At 40.8% G+C, this 19,226-nt stretch overlaps 1 protein-coding gene across 4 annotated transcripts; it reads right to left on the bottom strand.

Annotated features, from left to right (window-relative positions):
* Window positions 1-12: 12 nt before the first annotated feature.
* ZNF175 (zinc finger protein 175) lies at window positions 13-16,619 on the bottom strand. 4 transcript variants are annotated; one of them, XM_050771302.1, is made up of 5 exons: window positions 16,386-16,619; window positions 14,468-14,719; window positions 10,363-10,489; window positions 10,006-10,101; window positions 13-5,203 (listed from the first exon to the last, which is right to left on the bottom strand). In XM_050771302.1, the coding sequence occupies exons 2-5, from the start codon at window positions 14,537-14,539 to the stop codon at window positions 3,363-3,365; spliced, it is 2,136 nt and encodes a 711-aa protein (XP_050627259.1). In that variant the 5' UTR covers window positions 14,540-14,719; window positions 16,386-16,619; the 3' UTR covers window positions 13-3,362. The 4 variants fall into 4 exon arrangements, with proteins under 4 accessions (XP_050627259.1, XP_050627260.1, XP_050627261.1 ...); XM_050771303.1 differs by having other exon boundaries at window positions 14,468-14,709; window positions 16,386-16,609; XM_050771304.1 differs by lacking the exons at window positions 10,363-10,489; window positions 14,468-14,719; window positions 16,386-16,619 and having other exon boundaries at window positions 13-8,509; window positions 10,006-10,096.
* Between the last annotated feature and the right edge of the window lie 2,607 nt (window positions 16,620-19,226).

Genomic DNA, 19,226 nt, shown 5'->3' with positions numbered 1-19,226 from the left:
TGCGCAGGCTGCTGCTATATACATGGGTTATAAACGGGTTCTGGCTTAAGAAGGCCACTACCTCCAGGAAGTCTTCCTGGAGTGCACCCATTATGCACCAAGAAGAATAGGAACTTAAGCTCATTTCAGGGGGAAGAGAGGGAGTAGCAAACAGGTTATACCCAGAATTAGATTGTGTGCTATCCAAAGGGGTGAGGGTGTCTATTAAGGACCAGTTGTAACAACTTCCAGGGAGGCCACCCATGTTACAGCCCTGATCAGAAGGTAAATATTATTGACTATTCAGAGAGGTTGTGAGGGGAGGGGTCAGAGACTCTTAAGGACAGAGGGAGGCCATGCTCTGTATGTATGAGTATGGAGACTAAAGCCATGGGTGCCCATCTCTAACACCCTTCTGGAAAAGACTTCCAGCTGACTGAAATCTCCCACCACAGTCCCACACCCAGCACAAGGGAGCCAGGCAGGCTCAGGGATACTTGGTCTGTCCATGCAGTTCCAACGGTTTAACACATACCCACTTCTCACACCAAATGCATGGGGATAGGGTACTATCATAATCTCCCTTTTGTAGTTGAGAAAACCAGAATAGATGATACCAAATAACTTGCTCAGCAGATGCAGAGGGTAGAGAGTGGAGCCAGGAATCAAATGCAGGAACCTGGCTCCTGGGCCTGTGCACTTAAAAGATTATGCTGGTCTGCGTCTCAGAAGTATTTATAACAGTCCCCTCTCCCTTTTTTAGCAAAAAACGTGTGTGGGGGGGAAATAAGCAATCAAAACTGTGGGAATGGCTCAACAAATTATGACAGGTCAACCTCATAGAATACATGTGTGTGCAACCCATCATGGATTGTAGAATGAAAAAAATACCATCCACACGTGTAAGAGATCTGAGTTTTATAAATCAACGAAAGGGTCCTTACACAGGTATATGATTATGAGCATAGTAATGTGTGTGTGTTTGTGTGTATGTCATGTGTTGGCAAACATTTTCTGTAAAGAGCCAGAGAGTAAATATTTTCAGTTTCCAGCTTGGGGGCCATTTGCTCTCTGCCAAAACTACTCAACTCTGCCAGTGGAGCATGAAAGAAGCCCAGACAATACATGTCCAAATGAACATGGCTGTGTTCTAATAAAACTTTATTTTAAAAAAACAGCTGGGAGGCCATATTTGGCCAATAGCCACAGTTTGTTGACTCCTGGTGTGTATGTTTAGGGGCCTGTGTAAATATATGAACGAGACTAATGGATGGCACTGATTATCTGTGCAGAGACTTGAACCAGACTAATGGTTGGCACTGATTATGGAGAGGCTCACTATAGATGGTGGAGATGGAAAGGGAGGGGCAAGCTGAGCTAATCCTAAAAACAGAAAAGCTATAATATAAAGATCAGTAAACACTATAGAATCTCATTTATGCATTTACTAAAAATGTACATTCATGTGTATGTATAATAAAGGAGTTAATAATTGTTGATACAACCTCATGACATATTCAACAGGGAATAATTTTTATAAAAACAATTACATTAGATTCTCTTAAAAAATAACTGTAATCTACCTACACCTCCTGCTGTGCAGCGAATTCTGCAGCAAACCCCACTGCACTGAGGGCATACATACCTACATACGCATACATACACATATGCCTACCAGACCATATACATATGTCTGCATATGCATATATATACATACCTAAATATATGTACATACAGGTTGGGTATCCCTAGTCTGAAAACCCAAAATCTGAAACTTTTTGAACTCTAACATGACGCTCAAAGGAAATGCTAATTGGAGCATTTCATCTTGGATTTTCAGATTAGGGATGCTCAACCAATAAATATAATGCAAATATTCCAAAATCTGTTAAGTATCTGAAATCCAAAATGCTTCTGATCCCAGGCACTTTGGGGAAGGGATATTCAACCTGCATATAATATATATGCTTATATTCATAAGGCACACACACATACACATAATATTGTCCTATCATTACTGTATTGGCACTTTAGAAATATATCCCAAAACAAACAGGGTTATCATTGATATAATTTCCCACAAACTTTACTATAAATAATCGGGTAACAACCTGTCTTGTACCATTCTTTACAGAAAGGCTTTTCTCAATGCATTAGTCAGGGTTTCTTCCCAGGGTGAAAATTTATAATCCTTAATGAGGCCAGTACTAAGAGGACATTTCTGCTTACTCTTTTCTCAGTAATTGCCCTCACATAAAATAAAGCATGACTTTGCCATGTGTTCACACATGCAATGTGGGGAAAAGAGAGATCAGACTGTTACTGTGTCTACGTAGAAAGAAGTAGACATAAGAAACTCCATTTTGTTCTATACTAAGAGAAATTCTTCTGCCTGGAGATGCTGTTAATCTGTAATCCTAGCCCCAACCCTGTGCTTGCAGAGACATGTGCTGTGTTGACTCAAGGTTTAATGGATTTAGGGCTGTGCAGGATGAGCTTTGTTAAAAGTGTGTTTGAAGGCAGTATGCTTGGTAAAACTCATCGCCATTCTCTAACCTCGAGTACCCAGGGACACAATGCACTGTGGAAGGCAGCAGGGACCTCTGCCCAGGAAAGTCAGGTATTGTCCAAGGTTTCTCCCCATGTGATAGCCTGAGATATGGCCTCGTGGGAAGGGAAGGACCTGCCCGTCCCCCAGCACGACACCCGTAAAGGGTCTGTGCTGAGGAGAATTAGTAAAAGAGGAAGGCATCTGTCTCCTGCTTGTCCCTGGGAATGGAATGTCTCGGTGTAAAACCTGATCATACATTCTATTTACTGAGATAGGAGAAAACTGCCTTATGGCTGGAGGTGAGACATCCTGGCAGCAATACTGCTCTTCAATGCACTGAGATGTTTGTGTCAAGTCAAATATAAATCTGGCCTACGTGCACATCAAGGCATAGCACCTTTCCTTAAATTTATTTATAACACAGAGATCTTTGCTCACATGTTTTCCTGCTGACCCTCTCCCCACCATTACCCTATAGTTCTGCCACGTCCCCATCTCTGAGATGGTAGAGGTAGTGATCAATAAATACTGAGGGAACTCAGAGACCAGTGCCGGCGCGGGTCCTCCGTATGCTGAGCGTCGGTCCCCTGGGCCCATTTTTCTTTCTCTATACTTTGTCTCTGTGTCTTATTTCTTTTCTCAGTCTCTCATCCCATCTGATGAGAAATACCCACAGGTGTGGAGGGGCCGGCCCCCTTCATGCAGTGCATCCCTAGAGTTTATTGAAGCATGAATTCAATAACATACAATTAGACCTGATTCTGAGATTTTCCCTTCTTCAGGAAACTCAGGGAGTATATTTCATTTATGAATATGCTGATGCACTAGGATTTCATTGCTTGGTAAAGCCTTTCACAGAATAACTGCATTTGTAAGATTTGTCTCTGGTATGAGTTGTTTGGTGTTTATTGAAGTTTGACCTGTTGTTGAAGGCCTTTCCACATTCAGAACACACATAAGGTCTTTCTCCCGTGTGAATTCGCTGATGCACCTTGAGTTGTGGTTTCTTACTGAACGATTTCCCACAGTCGAGGCATTCATAAGGTTTCTCTCCCATGTGAGTTCTTTGATGGGTAATCAACTCTGATTTCTGGACAAAAGCCTTCCCACATTTGGAACAGACAAAAGGCCTCTCTCTAGTGTGTGTTACCTGATGTTTATGGAAATTCGACCTGCCGTTGAAGGCCTTCCCACATTCAGTGCACACATAGGGTTTCTCACCTGTGTGAATTCGCTGATGCTCTTTGAATTGAGACTTCGAAGTGAAGGCTTTCCCACATTCGCTGCATTTGTAAGGCTTCTCTCCGGTGTGGATTCTCTGATGCATGCTGAGTATTGACTTCTGGTTGAAGGCTTTCCCACATTCACCACATACATGGTGTCTTTCTCCAGTATGAATTTTCTGGTGTATATTCAGGTGTGACTTTTGGGTGAAGGTTTTTCCACAGTCACTGCATTCATAAGGTTTCTCCCCTGTATGAATTCGATGATGTATATCAAGCTGTGACTTGGAAATGAAGGATTTCCCACAGTTGTGGCACTGATAAGGTTTTTCTCCCGTGTGGCTTCTTTGATGGACAATCAGGTGTGCCTTCTGGATGAAGGCCTGCCCGCATTCGATACACACATAGGACTTCTGCCCTGAGTGGATTCTCTGGTGCAAGCTGAGTGTTGACTTCTGGGTAAAGGCTTTCCCACATTCGCTGCATGCATACTGTCTCTCACCAGTATGAATTTTCTGATGTATAATGAGGGTTGAGTTTTGGGAGAAGCCTTTGCCACATTCACTGCATTCATAGAGTTTTTCTCTACTGTGAGTTCTCTGATGTCTGAAGAGAGATAACATCTGGAAAAAGGCTTTTCCACAGTCATGGCATTCATAGGGCTTCTTTCTAGTGTGTGTTTTCTGGTGTGTAACCAATTCTGATCTCTGAATAAAGACCTTCCCACATTCCTTGCATATATAGGGTATATCACCTGTATGATCTGTCAGATATACACTGAGTTTTAGTTGTGGCGTGAAGGCTTTTCCACATCTGCCACATTCATGGAGGTTTCCTACACTATGAATTCTCTGTTGGGCAAAGAGGTGTGATTTTGGGGTGAAGTCCCTCCCACATTCAGAACATCCATCTGGTTTCTTCTGAGTATGAATTTGATGTTGCGTGAGTGACTGTTTATGGCCACAGACTTTTCTACACTGATTACCTTTGCAAAATGTCTCTCCTGTATGGATATTCTTGCTACAAGCGTGGGAAGAGCTATGGTTGAATAGCTGACCAGACCCAACAACGTCATCAAGCTGTTTTGTGTCATTGTTTTCATTCTGACCACTCACTTCTAGGTTCAGCTTCAAACTTTTTGTAAATAAGCAACATTTCTGAGGTTGTTCCTGTGAAGAAGCAAGGTGGGGCCTCGTGTGAATCATTTTCCCAGGGTCCTTATATTCACAATTGCTTTCTGTGTTCAATGTTTTCTTGTTGAAGAAAGCACTGTGACTCATGGGCTGAATTTGATTTTGCTTATCTTTCTTTGTACGGTCTGTATCCAGCCTCAGTTCTTCTAAAATGGAACACCATGAACCATCTCTTGTGAACTCACCTACCATATCCTTTTGAAATGAAGCTTTCTTAGAAATCTCCTTTTGTGGGATTTCAAGCCCAAACTCCCCTTCTAAAAGGAGAAAGAGAAGATGAAATAGACACAATGAACAGGAAAGAGGAGAAACTGTATGAAGCTGCTTGACAATGAACACAAGGAAATTGCTGAGTCATGTAATAATGATGCTAATGATGCGGACAATGAGTAGAAACACAGAGCCCTTATTATATGATGAGCACTTATCTACATAGCACTTAGCATGTGCCAGGCAATGGCCTACATACTCATTTAATCTGCATAATAACCTCGGGAGGTAGCCATGATGCATGTTCCTGTTTTACAAAGAAAAGGAAGCACATAATGGTTATGTAATTGGCTAAGATCACTTTGCTAATCTGTGGGGATTCGATTTCAACAACCTGAGGCCACTTATGCAAGTGGTCTGGACACCCAGATCTAGTAGGATGAGTAGGGGATAAAACAGACAAGAGCGTTGTAGGGCAACATCTGTGGACAGCCAAGGCTTGAAGGAGGGGACTCAGTGTGTAGGTCTTCGTTAACTTTCAGAGATGAATCCTCACCAATCTGCCTGCTTTATCTTACTTGTTAGAAACAATGCCAAGTACATCATCCCTGTACATCCTTCTGAAAACTATTAAAGCTTCACCTATCTTGACATGGCCAACCAGTGAAAAAATGACTATGCCCCAACTCTCCATGAAGCTACATTTTTTTCTTCTTCTTGAACTTAGGAATATACCCATATCCCCAGAAAGATATTCTAAAAGACTGGGTAAGCAAGCTGTTCCCCAGAATTTGTTTCACCCTTGTTCCATTGAAATTAATTCTTCTCTGTTAGAATTTTTGGCTTTATGCTATCAAATACGCCTTTTTTTAGTTTAGTTTTTTGTTTTGTTTTTTGCCAAGAATAAGAGTCCCTGATCATCTTGTGCACTTTACTAGTATAGTGCACAAAACACAGCAGGTTCTCAATAAAAATAATAGTTACTAAATTTGACTATTACTTTTTCTACCAGATTGTAATACTGAGTATGACCATCACATGTAGTTTCTTTTCGCTTTCAGTCACTCAAACTGTATCCCAGACTCTTGTCCTGTCAAAAAAACTCAATCATCTTTCATTCTTTTTTTTTTTTAAAAAAAAGGACACTTAATCTTTATTGTTAACTTTTACTTATTGTAGCAGAAGTGCATAATATTAAATTTGCCATCTTACCCATTTTGTATTATACAGTTCAGTAGTGCTACCTGTATTCACCCTGTTGTGCAATGGATCTCCAAAACTTTTACATCTTGCAAAACTGAAATGCTGTACCCATTAAACAATTTCCCTTTTCCCCCTGTCCCTCATGCTCTGGCAGCCACAATCTTATTCTGTCTCTATGAATTGAGAACTCAAGGTACCTCATATAGGTAGAATGATACATTTGGATTTTTTGTGTCTGGCTTATTTCACTCAGCATCATGATAAGATTCATTCACACTGCAACATGTTTCATAATTCCTCTTCCTTTTTAAGGTTGAATATTATTTCATCGTATGTATAGACCACATTTTGTTTACCAATTCATTGGCCAATGGACAATTCCACTTTTTGGATATTGTGAATAGTGCTGCGATGAACAAGAGTGTACAAACAGCTCTTTGGGTTCTTGCTTTCAATTCTTTTGGGTATCTACCCAGAAGTGGAGTTGCTGGATCATATAGTAATTTTATGTTTAATTTTTGAGAAATCACCATCCTGTTTTCCACAGGACTACACCGTGTTACATTCCCACTAGCAATACACAAGATTCCAGTTTCTCTATATCCTTGCCAACACTTGTTATTCTGTTTTTTTACTAGTAGCCATTCTAATGGATGTAAAGGGATATCACACAGTGGTTTTCATTTGCATTTCCCACATAATTAGTGAGGTTGAGCATTTTTTCCTGTTATTGGCCACTTGTATATCATCTTTGAAGAAATGTCTATTCACCTCCTTTCCCACTTATTAAAACAGGTTATTTGTTTTCTATTTCATTTTTTACTCTTAAATAGCAATTTTACCCATATATGGGTGGTCATTTATTCTGGCAGTCTTCCTCTGTGTCCCCAGGCAGAGATTTGAAACCTTTTTAACTTCTCACTTTATTCAGGTCATAAAAATCTTGCTGAACCTGGTAACACTTAAATTACTGCCCAAAATGTTCAATGTAAACTATCAGAACTGTACGGAAAAGCTCTTCCACAACTCTCCAATGCAGCCTAACAATGCTGATTGCAAAAAAGAAGTCCAATTTATTCTCAAATCCAAGCACACTCTCATGTCCTCTGTTCCCATTTAGCCTGCTTCATCTGCTTCTTTGTTTCAATTCAAAATGGCTTTGTGGACCAGTTACAGGTACTGTGTCCTTAAAATTAATTCCCAATGTCACTCCACCTCTAGGCTGACAACACTTTTTCTGAACTTCACAAGCATTTACTATCCATGCTTCCCGTGTTGATACACTTACTTTTTGAGTAACCTTTCATGAAATAGACATGATTGATGCACAAAGGCTAGTGCTTTTAACATTTAATGCCATTGTCTTCTCCATCCAAACACAATCTGTTCTTTTGAATTTATCTCAGCAAATATTTAAAGCATCCTTTTAAAATAGTGTGAAATATTCTTTCCTGACCATTTTCAGAAAATCAATGATTTCTGTATCCTAAATACAAAAATCCTAATCCTGTATCTTAAATACAATGGTTTCCTCATGCGGAACACTGACATAATGAAGATTAAGTAAACAAAGTACAAAGTAATCAGCAGACTGTATGCAAAGTGATACAGTCTATGGAGAAAACATTAAACAACATACAAAAACAATGGAGCAGAGCATGAGTGATGAAAACTCTTCAGGTATATTTTTTACATTGGAAATACGTGGCCATGAGGACAATGTCACTGAAAAGAGTTTGTTACTCCTACACAGTAGGAAATAACTGCATGTTTTTATCATATCTACTGAGGAAAAAAGAAAATAGCCATGTTCGGGGGTAATAAAATCTGTCAGTATCTTGACTGAACTCAAAAAACTGAAATCATTAGGAACAACATTGTCTAAATATGAGAAAATGGGGATCTAGTTTGTTGTAATACCACTGGGCTTAAGAAAAAGGGTCACCTTCTTCTTAATAAAAAGAAAAAAAAAAACTGGTAAGAATTCCAAAATAATAAATTAGAGGACTGTGTTTCTGAGCCCAGAAACACAGAAAAATCTGACAAAATTTGTCAGGTAAGAATTTCTTACTTGGATGATGATGATTCCAATTTCTGATCTCCCAAAATTAAGAAAGTGAGTCATCTCATGGGAACTGTCCTCCATGGAGCTAAATAAGTAGCAGAACACAGTTTAAGCACAGAGACTAGAGGTACTGACATAGAAATCATTAGAATAAAAATATGAGGACTGAGAGTTCAGAATGGATAGGTCCTTTAAGTCAATTCCTGTATGAAAAGATGCCCATAGCCAGGCACGGTGGCTCACGCCTGGAATCCCAGCACTTCGGGAGGCCAAGGCAGGTGGAACACCTGAGGTCGGGAGTTCGAGACCAGCCTGACCAATAAGCAGAAACCTCGTCTCTACTAGAAATACAAAATTAGTCAGGCATAGTGGTGCATGCCTGTAATCCCAGCTACTCAGCAAGCTGAGGCAGGAGAATCACTCAAACCCAGGAGGTGGAGGTTGCGGTGAGCCAAGACTGTGCCATTGCACTCCAGCCTGGGCAACAAGAGTGAAACTCTGTCGAGGGGAGGGGAGGGGAGGGGAGGGAAAGGGAGGGGGGGAGGGGAAGGGAGGGGGAGGGGAAGGGAGGGGGAGGGGGGGGGGGGGGGGGGGGGGGGGGGGAGGGGCCCATATGGAAGAACAGGGCTGCAAGCTAGAGGTGTCACAATTGGGAGGAAAAGAAGACCAATATTGATTTTCTGATGGAAAATCAATAAAATTAGGGGCAAAAAAATAGAAAAAAAAAAAAAAAGGCAGAAAACTCCATGGACACAAATAGATAAATGGTAAGAAAATGCAATGAACAAATGAAAACGCCAATCAGATAACAGATAAGATGAGAGGCTCTCATTCAGTTATTAGAAAAAGAACACTTCAACAATGAAACAGGCTGGGCGTGGTGGCTCACGCCTGTAATTCCAGCACTTTGGGAGGCGGATCATGAGGTCAGGAGATCGAGACCATCCTGGCTAACACGGTGAAACCCTGTCTCTACTAAAAATACAAAAAATTAGCTGAGTGTGGTGGCAGACGCCTGTAGTCCCAGCTACTCAGGAGGCTGAGGCAGGAGAATCGCTTGAACCCAGGAGGCAGAGGTTGCAGTGAGCCAAGATCACGCCACTGCACTCCAGCCTAGGTGACAGAGCGAGACTCTGTCTCAAAAAAACCAAAACCAAAAACAAAAACCAATAAAACAGCCCTTTCACCCATCAGTAGGGCTATAAATTCACCAATTTTGTTAATGCCAAGTGTTAGCAAGCAAGATGTGCAAATGCAAATCCTTGTGCACTGCACATGGGAGCGTGAACTGGTGCAGCCCATCAGCCCATCAGAAGAGCAATATGGTTGACTTAGTCAAGTATACTTATCTCCAGGACCAGGCAATCCCATTCCTGAGTATTCACCACTGGGAAATTCTTAAGGCAGCCCCTATAGGACATTCAGAATTTATAGAATATTTACAGTGTTTGATGTAGAAACTGGGAGTAGGAGGCAACCTACGGGCCATCACTGGGGGAATGGAGGGAATGGAGTAGTATGGTAGACTGGTAGTGGTTCCCTGCAAAGATATCTACATTTGCCTGGGTACAATTTACTCACCTTGACACCTCTGATGTGAGAGTTCAGCCTCCTCCACACATGGCTCCTTTTCTTTTAGCATTCTGAAGATGACGTCTGGGTTGGGAATGTGATACCCTGTTAATTAGAAAGGATACTGGATTTGGGTGTAGCTTCTTCAGTTTTAGAGGCCATTCAGTGAAGCTTTACACTGGCTCATTAGAAAAGTCAACATGGGCACAAAGTAATACTAAAAGATGCCCAAAAGAAACAAACAATCCAGGGCAAACCAAGGAAAGAGTCATGACATACTTTGATATCCCACTGCGTCCTGCAACGAGGAGGAAGGAAATCTCCTCAACAGGATCCAGCCAAGATTCCCAGGTCAGTTGTGCTCACCCACTGAGAAGAGGTGGCTATAGAGCTCCAACGTCACATCCTGGTACAGGCGTCTCTGGGCAGGGTCCAGTTGCTGCCACTCCTCCCTGCTGAAGTCCACGGTCACGTCCTCAAACGACAGTGATGCCTGTAACAGTGTACCCCAGCTCACTGTGAATTAGGTCATCATTGGTGAGTGGGGATGGCACACATAGGAGGAACATGCTTTTAATGATTTTCACCATGATCCATCACAGAGGCTTCCCACCAAACACCTATTTCACATTTTTAGGGAGTTAAAAAAAATTAGAGAAATATCCTCCATCCACTGTACACCTACATTGATTCTTTTTTTTTTTTCCAAAAATGAGGCCAGAAATGGGTTCCCTCTAAGTCCTCTAGCTAATTTAGGAATAACCAGCATGATGTTGATGAAGCAACTACATGTGAAGCTGTACTTAAGCTGGGTCCTGGTGCTCAACATAGAATTACATAAGCTTCTACTCTTGCAGTAATTCAGAGACTTGGAAGACATGTGAATACAAAAGCTCAACTATGGGGTTAAAAAGGGAACATGGTAGAAATATATGAGAGGACACCGTTGGGGAGGGGCAAATTAGGGAAAGGCAAATTCTACCTAGCAGTAGAAGGTAATGCTACTTAGAGTTGGCGCAGCTTACACTGGAAGTAAGAACTTTGATGCAGGATGTGCGAAGGAAATCATTTTCCAGAAAAGAGCATGAATAAAAGTAGAGAGGTAGGAAAATACTGTGAATTCAGGGAGAAGCAGACACCTCTGTGCAAGGTAAGAGGCGACTGTGTCATGTTTGGAAAGTGGTTACCATCCAAGCTCCAAGGAACTGGGCTGTTGTCTGAATATATAAGGGGTACGGATTATTTATTTTAATGAATGGATTGCCATTTCAGGATTTTAAGTGCAGCGAAGATATATGATCATATAATATTTCAACAAGATGATCTTTCCCATAAGAACCAATATTAGGTTCATGAAAGGACTGATGATGGAAAGATCTTCATTACAGAAGTATCACAGATGATAAATGCAGCCTGAAGGACAAAACAAAAATATCACTTTTACTGATCACCAATGACTGCTAAAACCATATGAAAGACTGATGGGGTCTTTATAATGGAGGAGTGGGCTGACAATATCTGAACCCAATCATCAATTTTATCACAAGGAGAGAGATAACCAGATACTAAAGTGCACCTAATATGATGTAACAGCTACTCGGGAGAGTGAGGCAGGAGAATCGCTTGAACCCAGGAGGTGGAGGTTGCAGTGAGCTGAGATCACGCCATTGCACTCCAGCCTGGGAGACAAGAGTGAAACTCTGTCTCAAAAAAAACATACACACACACACACACACACACACACACACACACAAAACTGTCCCTGAAATAGCGAGTGTCTGCTGCCATTACCTAGTAACAAATTCAATTTATGAAGAGAGTGTGTACACACTTGGAGAAAATTGTATAATACATTAACATGTATATAGGCAAGTAAATAATCCATAAAATTGTGTGCTCCAGGGAAAAACCTTAAGTTATGCAGGCAACGAGTTATCACAGTCTGTACAGGCAGCTCTGAATATAGATTCACACAGTCATAATAATAAACAAGGAATATTGACCTGATCAGAATCTGAACCAGTTCTTAGAGGAGGATGGGCAAGGAAAGCAGGTGTTGGAGATGAAAGTATGAGGAAGTGGGTAAAAGCAAACCTTTTAATGACATGTTTCTTAATTAATTAACATGTTAATTAACAATCCAAGAGGCAGCAATATAGGCATGTCACTAAAAGATTAGGAGGTAAATGCCGAAATAATTAGCTAAAAATGTAAAATGTGATTGCCTGGGAGGAGCTGGAACTTGGGTAAAAATACAGCAAGTGACAGCTCTTTTAAAAGATTACAGGCTTCACAAAACCATCTGATCCTCTTTTCTATGTTCAAATAAAACTAAAACCTACTTTCAAAGGAAAAAGTAACAAAAAGTATTTACAAACATGCAAAAAGGACCCTAGGTTATTACTATGTAAGAACTCTCTTGGGACGCTGAGGCGGGCAGATCACAAGGTCAGGAGATCAAGACCATCTTGGCTAACACGAGGAAACCTCGTCTCTATTAAAAATACAAAAAAATTAGCCGGGGGTGGTGGTGGGCACCTGTAGTCCCAGCTACTCGGGAGGCTGAGGCAGGAGAATGGCATGAACCCAGGAGGTGGAGCCTGCAGTGAGCAGAGATTGTGCCACTGCACTCCAGCCTGGGCTTCAGAGCAAGATTCCATCTCAAAAAAAAAAAAAAAAAAAACTCTCCAAAAATCCAAACCAAAATATAAATCAAAAGGTGAGAAACAGTAACTCACTAAAGACAACTGACCAATAAAATTATGAAAAAAAATGCTGTTTGTAAACAAAGTAATGCAAATTAAAACACTATACTATCTTCATTTCCATCAAATTAGAAAAAATAAAAACAACAACATAAAAATAGTACTGTCCAGAGCAGAGGGAAATACACACCACAAAGAGAAGACAACATGAATGGTACTGGGATATATTCTGACATGAATTCAGACACTGATGGAAAATCTGAATTAGCGACAGCAGTATTGATTTAAATGACAAACTAGAAATCAGGTCAAGCAGGAAAAAAAAATTCATTGTTAAAAAAGGAAAAAAGCTTATATTGAACATGTGTCCTAAAACACTAAACTTGAAGAGGTTCTGAACATACAGGTTGACCAACATCAATGCAAATGAGAGAAACGTTTGTGCATTTGTACTGCTGTCACAAAGACTTAGACAATTTCATGTTTTAAACGGGTTTTTTTGGTTTTGTTTTGAGACAGGGTCTCACTCTGCTGTCCGGGCTGAAGTGTAGTGTCATGATTGCAGCTCACTGCAACCTGGACCTCCCCAAGCTCAGGTGATCCTCCCACGTCAGCTTTCTGAGTAGCTGGGACTACAGGTGCATGCCACCACACCTGGCTAATTTTTGCATTTTTGTAGAGTCTCACCGTGTTGCCCAGGCTGGTCTCCAACTCCTGGGCTCAAGTGATCTGCCCGCCTTGGCCTCCCAAAGTGCTGGGATTACAGGTGTGAGCCACCGTACCCCACCTAAACTTGCATGTTTCAATTTTTCTTTTAAGAATGACTTTTAAATATTTGGGGTATTTACAATTTTGAAAATGATTTATATGTGCAATTTGTTTTGTGTTAATGTTCCCTTCTTTTAATACTTTCTATTATCAAATGTTTCTAGCAGGTTGAGATGATTTTAACAGGTTACTGAAATATATAATCTTCTCACGATACACTGGTTCAGGATAATAACACACATATTTATTATACTTTTTTAAAAAACAACATCTCTGTAAATTTGGGTATAAACCTATCACAGAACAATGGTGCACTATTTACTACTATAGTCATATGCTATTTAAAGACTTGTAAATAAAGCATCAAGAGATACACAGAATAATTTAGGATTTCAGGAAATCTTGACTATACCAAGAATTCTGATTTCTTGTTACTAAATCCTGACTATCTGTGGGCAATCTCGAGACACTATTTTCCAGCATTTTTTATTCACCTTTTTAAACAGGAAAATCAACATGGTCCTTAAAAGCCTGTTCTCGCTCTACCTCCCTGTGACTATTTAAACTACGAAGGAAGATTTTTCTGCACCTTATGAGAACAGAGGAAAAACGGGCCAATCCCCATGGACCAAGCAAGGAATTTGGGTGGGGACCACTTGAAATTCTTCAAAGACCCAATGGTGGATGAAGGAGCGGAACAAGTGCTTAGAGGGAAAGTGTCAGCTTTTCCATCCTATGACTGGGGCTTCTGATCAGACCAGGGACTACAGTTTCTTCTTTCTTGACCCAAGGCCAACCCTCTACTATCCTCTTTTATTAGCCAATTCATGGTTTCCTCTAGAACACAGATAGCCTATGAATGTGGAAACATCAGCCTTTGTGGTCCTCGCTTGACAGGAGGCTCAAGACTGACTCAGGAGCAGGGAGCCCAGAGCCTGCTGCATCCTGTGTCTGCCCTCACGTTCTGGAGAACTGTCCCCAGGGCTGCCCCTGCTTACCTCGCAAGATCCATCCTGCTCCTCTGGACCCAGGACCTGAGGCTTCTGGGATAAATTCACGTCAGCAGGCATCTCTGCTCTGGACTTCTACTCTCGGTCTCTCTTGCTGACAACTCCACTTTTCCCAGGAGCCAGAAGCTGGATAGGTGTTTGGATTCTCCAACCAGGGACACTGCGGAGAGGCGTGCTGGGCTATGAAGAGAGATCCTGCAGCCTCAATGAGGTGGCCTGACCCGGGGATTCTGCAGAAGCCTCAGAAAAGCAATGAGTACATGGTCACTCATTCAACATTCACTCCACAAATATTTCCTGAGGGCACTGAGGTGAAGTCACTGTGTCAGACCCTGGAGTAGGCAAAGTTCAGAAAGCCCAACTCTAGTTATTAGTCAGGGTTAAAAATAAAGACTGAGTCTGGACTAAATGATGAATTCATTGTAGCTTTGCCAACTTTTCACTGAGAGAATGTGAAAATATTACTTTAGTTATAGTTTCCAAAATGTAAATGCAGGTATTTATCACAGGTGTTGGGAAACTCAAGCAAGATGAAGCTTGTCAAGTCCTCAGTGCCTGCCTGGCAAGTGATAAATATGAATAAAAAAGAGAAATTTGTCAATTTAATTGTCAGCTAAATATCATGGGCATTATTACACCCATTTTGGGGATGAGGATAATGAGGCTGTTACATAATTTGCCTGAAGATTACTCAGTCTGTAAATGGAAAAACGGAATCAGCCCACATCTGCCTTGTTCTAAACTGTACACTGTCCCCACTATCTCATGCACCCTTACATGGCCAGCTTCTGGAAACACCATTTCCTCTTCCTGTTGCCTTCATAGAGCTCAGGCTGGGAGGTGGCTTTGTCTGGTGTACCTATTCTGAGCTTCTGGACTTTTCAGTCCCCATCCGTTACACACCACACAGACCAGCCTCTTCTGACTAGAGCTAAAACTTAAAATCACTGTCCCAATCCCCACCTTGATGCAGAACATTTGCAGACATGCATCAGGGCCTCCAGTTACCATTTCTTGCCTGTCCACAATAAGTTGCCCCCACGGCACCTGAATGCAATCACTGACAGCACTGATTTTCAGAAATCCCCAATGAGTGGACTACAGGGCTGCCAGAAAGTTCCATAATGCCTCCCAGTCACTGACATGGCCCAGGCTTCTGAAATCATTACTGCCCTGATAGCCAAGAAATGTTTCCCAGCGAGTACAATTTTCTGGTTTCCATAAAATGACAAATAATCCCCAACATAGGGGTCCAAATGAAATGCTCCAATAGGAGACCATCGTCGATCTGCTCAACCGTCAATTACCGATCCTTACCATATCGAAGGAACCCAAGAAGAGGCCAACACTGCCCCACCCACCAATCCCTGAAGGACCCCAACACTCACTGCCTAGAAAGCAATGCAGTCACCCTCACAAATCCCCATCATTAACCCCCTATGCCTCCAGTCAACTGGCTGCCATAGGCTACTACTGGCAACCCCACTCTACTGATTACTATAGGTCGCCCATCACTGGTCTCCTGAGAGTGTTACAATGTGATCCTCAAAGGCCTCCAACCTCTGAAGCTCTTGGCTGCCAATCAATCACTGACTTCTCGAGTCCCACGGAGAGTGAATCCCTTCCCTGAACGTCCTCCAGCACCAACTGCAAAGGCGCTCTTAAGACGCACGTTCGCTGTCCTCAAATTAGCAAGTTTCGTGGACCAATATAAAATCCGGTATTAAAGTACACTTGTAATTTAAGTCACAAAAATACTTATTACAAGCAGAAAATAAGCAAGAAAAGCGGGAAAATTAACCAGCTAATTATCCAACTAAAATTAGCAAAAACCACTTACCCCACAACACCCCTCACCCACCCCAGAAACCCCCCATCGCTCAGCCAAAACAGGCCTGTCACTTACCTCACAGCCCGGTCTTCAGCCGAGAAATCCCTTTATCACGCACCGCCCCCTCGCAACAAGCCCCTCATCACTCACCCAAAGCTGGCTTCCCCTACCTGACCCTACAGAACCCCCACTGCTAATATTCCCAATCACTTCAGCATCCCGTAAGCCGCACAGGCTTAGATCCACTTAACAACAGAAGCGAAATGGCCGCTCTAGGCCACTTCCGGTTTGGGTTACATTCCCGTTAGGATTTCTGCGGGCGAACTGAACCGCGCGCATGCCCACTAACACTTTTGAAGCTACGCTCTGCCAACAGTCATCATGGCGTAAAACGGCGTACCTTTATTCCGCGGTTCATTCAACTTCAGAAACTTCGTCGGGAGGACGGCATGGCCGCACCCATACGGATTATGATATATTGGAGGCCGCCATCGTCAAAGGGCTTTTATTCCGTACAGCCAAGAAGGGCAAATGGAATGTCACAGAGTAAAAGCCCTGGGTCCCACATTGGCGGGGGACCTATTCAATACTGTGTATATATATTTCTAGAAGAAACTGACATTCTGTATTCTGAAAAATACTTTTACTCTATATTTTCGCCTCTGATTTTTTTTTTCCTGAATTGCTAAACAACTCACTGTCTTTAATAGCACTTTTGAAAATGTTATCTTTCTGAGAAATTGTATCTTTGTTATCCTTACACCACTGCTCTCTATACCTGGATGAACCTATTGATGAAGTTACCTACCAAGAGACCACCTGAAGAGAGAATTTAGGGCTCTTGGGACACTTCATTTAAAGAGAGGAGAATGAAAAAAATGCAATCAAGTTAAAGGAAAAAAACACAATTACTGAGAACAATGTCAGCCAGTCCAACTGGGCAGAATTTTCAGGAAGAGGCTGTTCAATCAAATAAACAAAAATATATTCTAGAAGGTGGGAGATAGCAATCATAAAATTTAAAAAAAAAAAAAAGCCTGATTAGTAGGAAATAGGAGGGAGGGCTGAGTGAGGATCTGAAGGTGAAGATCTGAAATGATCCTTCTTTTTAAAAAGATAATAATTTAAATATATTGCTTTAGCTGTTTCTGCCATTTTGTAGTTACCGATTTTACATTCTGTGTCCACAGCTTCTGCCACCCCTTCTCTACACTTAAAGCCACCATATTGCATTTAATTACTTTATACCTCATTTTTTGTCAATTGGAATAATAAAATAAGACTGTTTAGCCAATGAAGCATGTTTTTGAACATGGTTCCCCAGGAATAGTTCAGTTTTCACAGTTAGTATCTGAACCTGACTTTGTTACATGAAGCATGAAACCTGCTTTTATTTTTAAAAATCAATTATATATTTACTGTAAGCAAATAGTGTAAAAGCAATAAAAACCCTTCTCTTTACTGTGTGAGAAAGTGTGACATTATACTTAAGTTACTAAAAAATTCCCCGGATTTAGAACTTTTGAATTTTCTCCACTTACAAATCTGAGACTATTCTTTACTATGTCATAGGTTTTACCCTACGGCTTTGGTACATTTTATTTTTAAAAAAGGAAAATGCAGAGAGTGAAAATTGAGATAGAAGTAGGAAACTTTAAATACAATAGCCCAGCATGTATATATTCAGGGCAAGTGAAGGAGTCCCTCTACTGGGACATCTGTATGTCTGTAGGAAGAAGGGTAACTGCTCCTAATACTCTTAGTGGGGCAGGCATACCCTAAGGTGACCCCTACTGAGTCACACCTTGTATAAATCCATCCCTTTGAGTGCAAACAGAACATAAGATTTGCTTCTTACCAACAGAAAATGGCAAAAGTTATGGGTCTCATCTCTATTATTAGATTATGATGTTAAAATCTATGGGAACTTGAACATCATCTACAAATACCGGAAATATTTCTCAGTTTCTAATTTTTACATTTCTTGCTTATTTTTCTGGTTTTACCTTGTTGGCTATAACCTCTTTAATAATGTCAAGTAATAATGGTGACGGTGGGCATCCTTTTCTTGTTGCTGATTCAAATGAGAATGCTCCTCAATTTTCCTTATTTATGGTGTAAGTTGGTATAGGTTTTAATATATATCTTTTATCATATGCATGATAATTCTAGTTGCTCCACTGCCTTATCAATACTTAGTATTATTAGTCTTTTTAATTTCATATGTTTTAGTGAGTATCTCATAGTGGTATCTTTCAGTAATTTTAATTTGCATTTCTCAGATCAAGCATTTTTTCAAGTGCTGAATGTCCACTCATTTGTCCTCTTTGCTGAAGCACCTCCTCAAATCTTCCACCCATTTTTCATTGTGTTTTAAAATTATCGTGTTGTGAGAATTTTTTATAAATTCTAAAAATAAGTCTTTGAGAGATATGCATATCACAAACATTTTTCTTCCAGTCTATGGTTGCTTTTTTATTTCATCTAATCTTTAGAAGTTAAAAAATTTGATTAGGACATTCTAGAACAGTTTTTAAAGATTGGAGTTGGCTATTCCTCAAGAAGACAGACAAAACTTTCTATGAATCTTCATATATGTTGTGTAGATAAAAGTCAAAAAAGAAGAAGAAAAAGAAAGAATTCTGTCTCTTGAAACTTAAATAAAGTGCTTCAAAATTAAAATGCTTCAAAAAATAAAGACAAAAAATCTTGTGTAGATGAAAGTCAAAAAAGAAAAAGAAAAACAATTCTGGTTCTTGAAACTTAAAGTGCTTCAAAATTAAAGTGCTTCAAAAAATAAAGACAACTGATTGCAACTTATGAGGACTTCAGAATTTCAAATACTTCACTTTAGACTATACCAAGAACTCTCATCCTGACCAACTTCAAACCAATCTACTGCCTGCATGACTCAAC

This window comes from Macaca thibetana, chromosome 19 (assembly GCF_024542745.1).
Source record: "Macaca thibetana thibetana isolate TM-01 chromosome 19, ASM2454274v1, whole genome shotgun sequence".
In the NCBI taxonomy this organism is placed as follows: domain Eukaryota; kingdom Metazoa; phylum Chordata; class Mammalia; order Primates; family Cercopithecidae; genus Macaca; species Macaca thibetana.
This window is presented reverse-complemented; position numbering and strand designations above follow the sequence as displayed.

Excerpts from the sequence above, each read along its gene's own strand:
- ZNF175 (XM_050771302.1), bottom strand. The coding sequence starts at position 14,539 with ATGCCTGCTGACGTGAATTTATCCCAGAAGCCTCAGGTCCTGGGTCCA. Across the intron at positions 10,102-10,362 it reads TAGCCACCTCTTCTCAGTGG|GGTATCACATTCCCAACCCA; the intron begins GTGAGCACAACT and ends TCTAATTAACAG. Across the intron at positions 5,204-10,005 it reads CTCACATCAGAGGTGTCAAG|AAGGGGAGTTTGGGCTTGAA; the intron begins GTGAGTAAATTG and ends TTCTCCTTTTAG.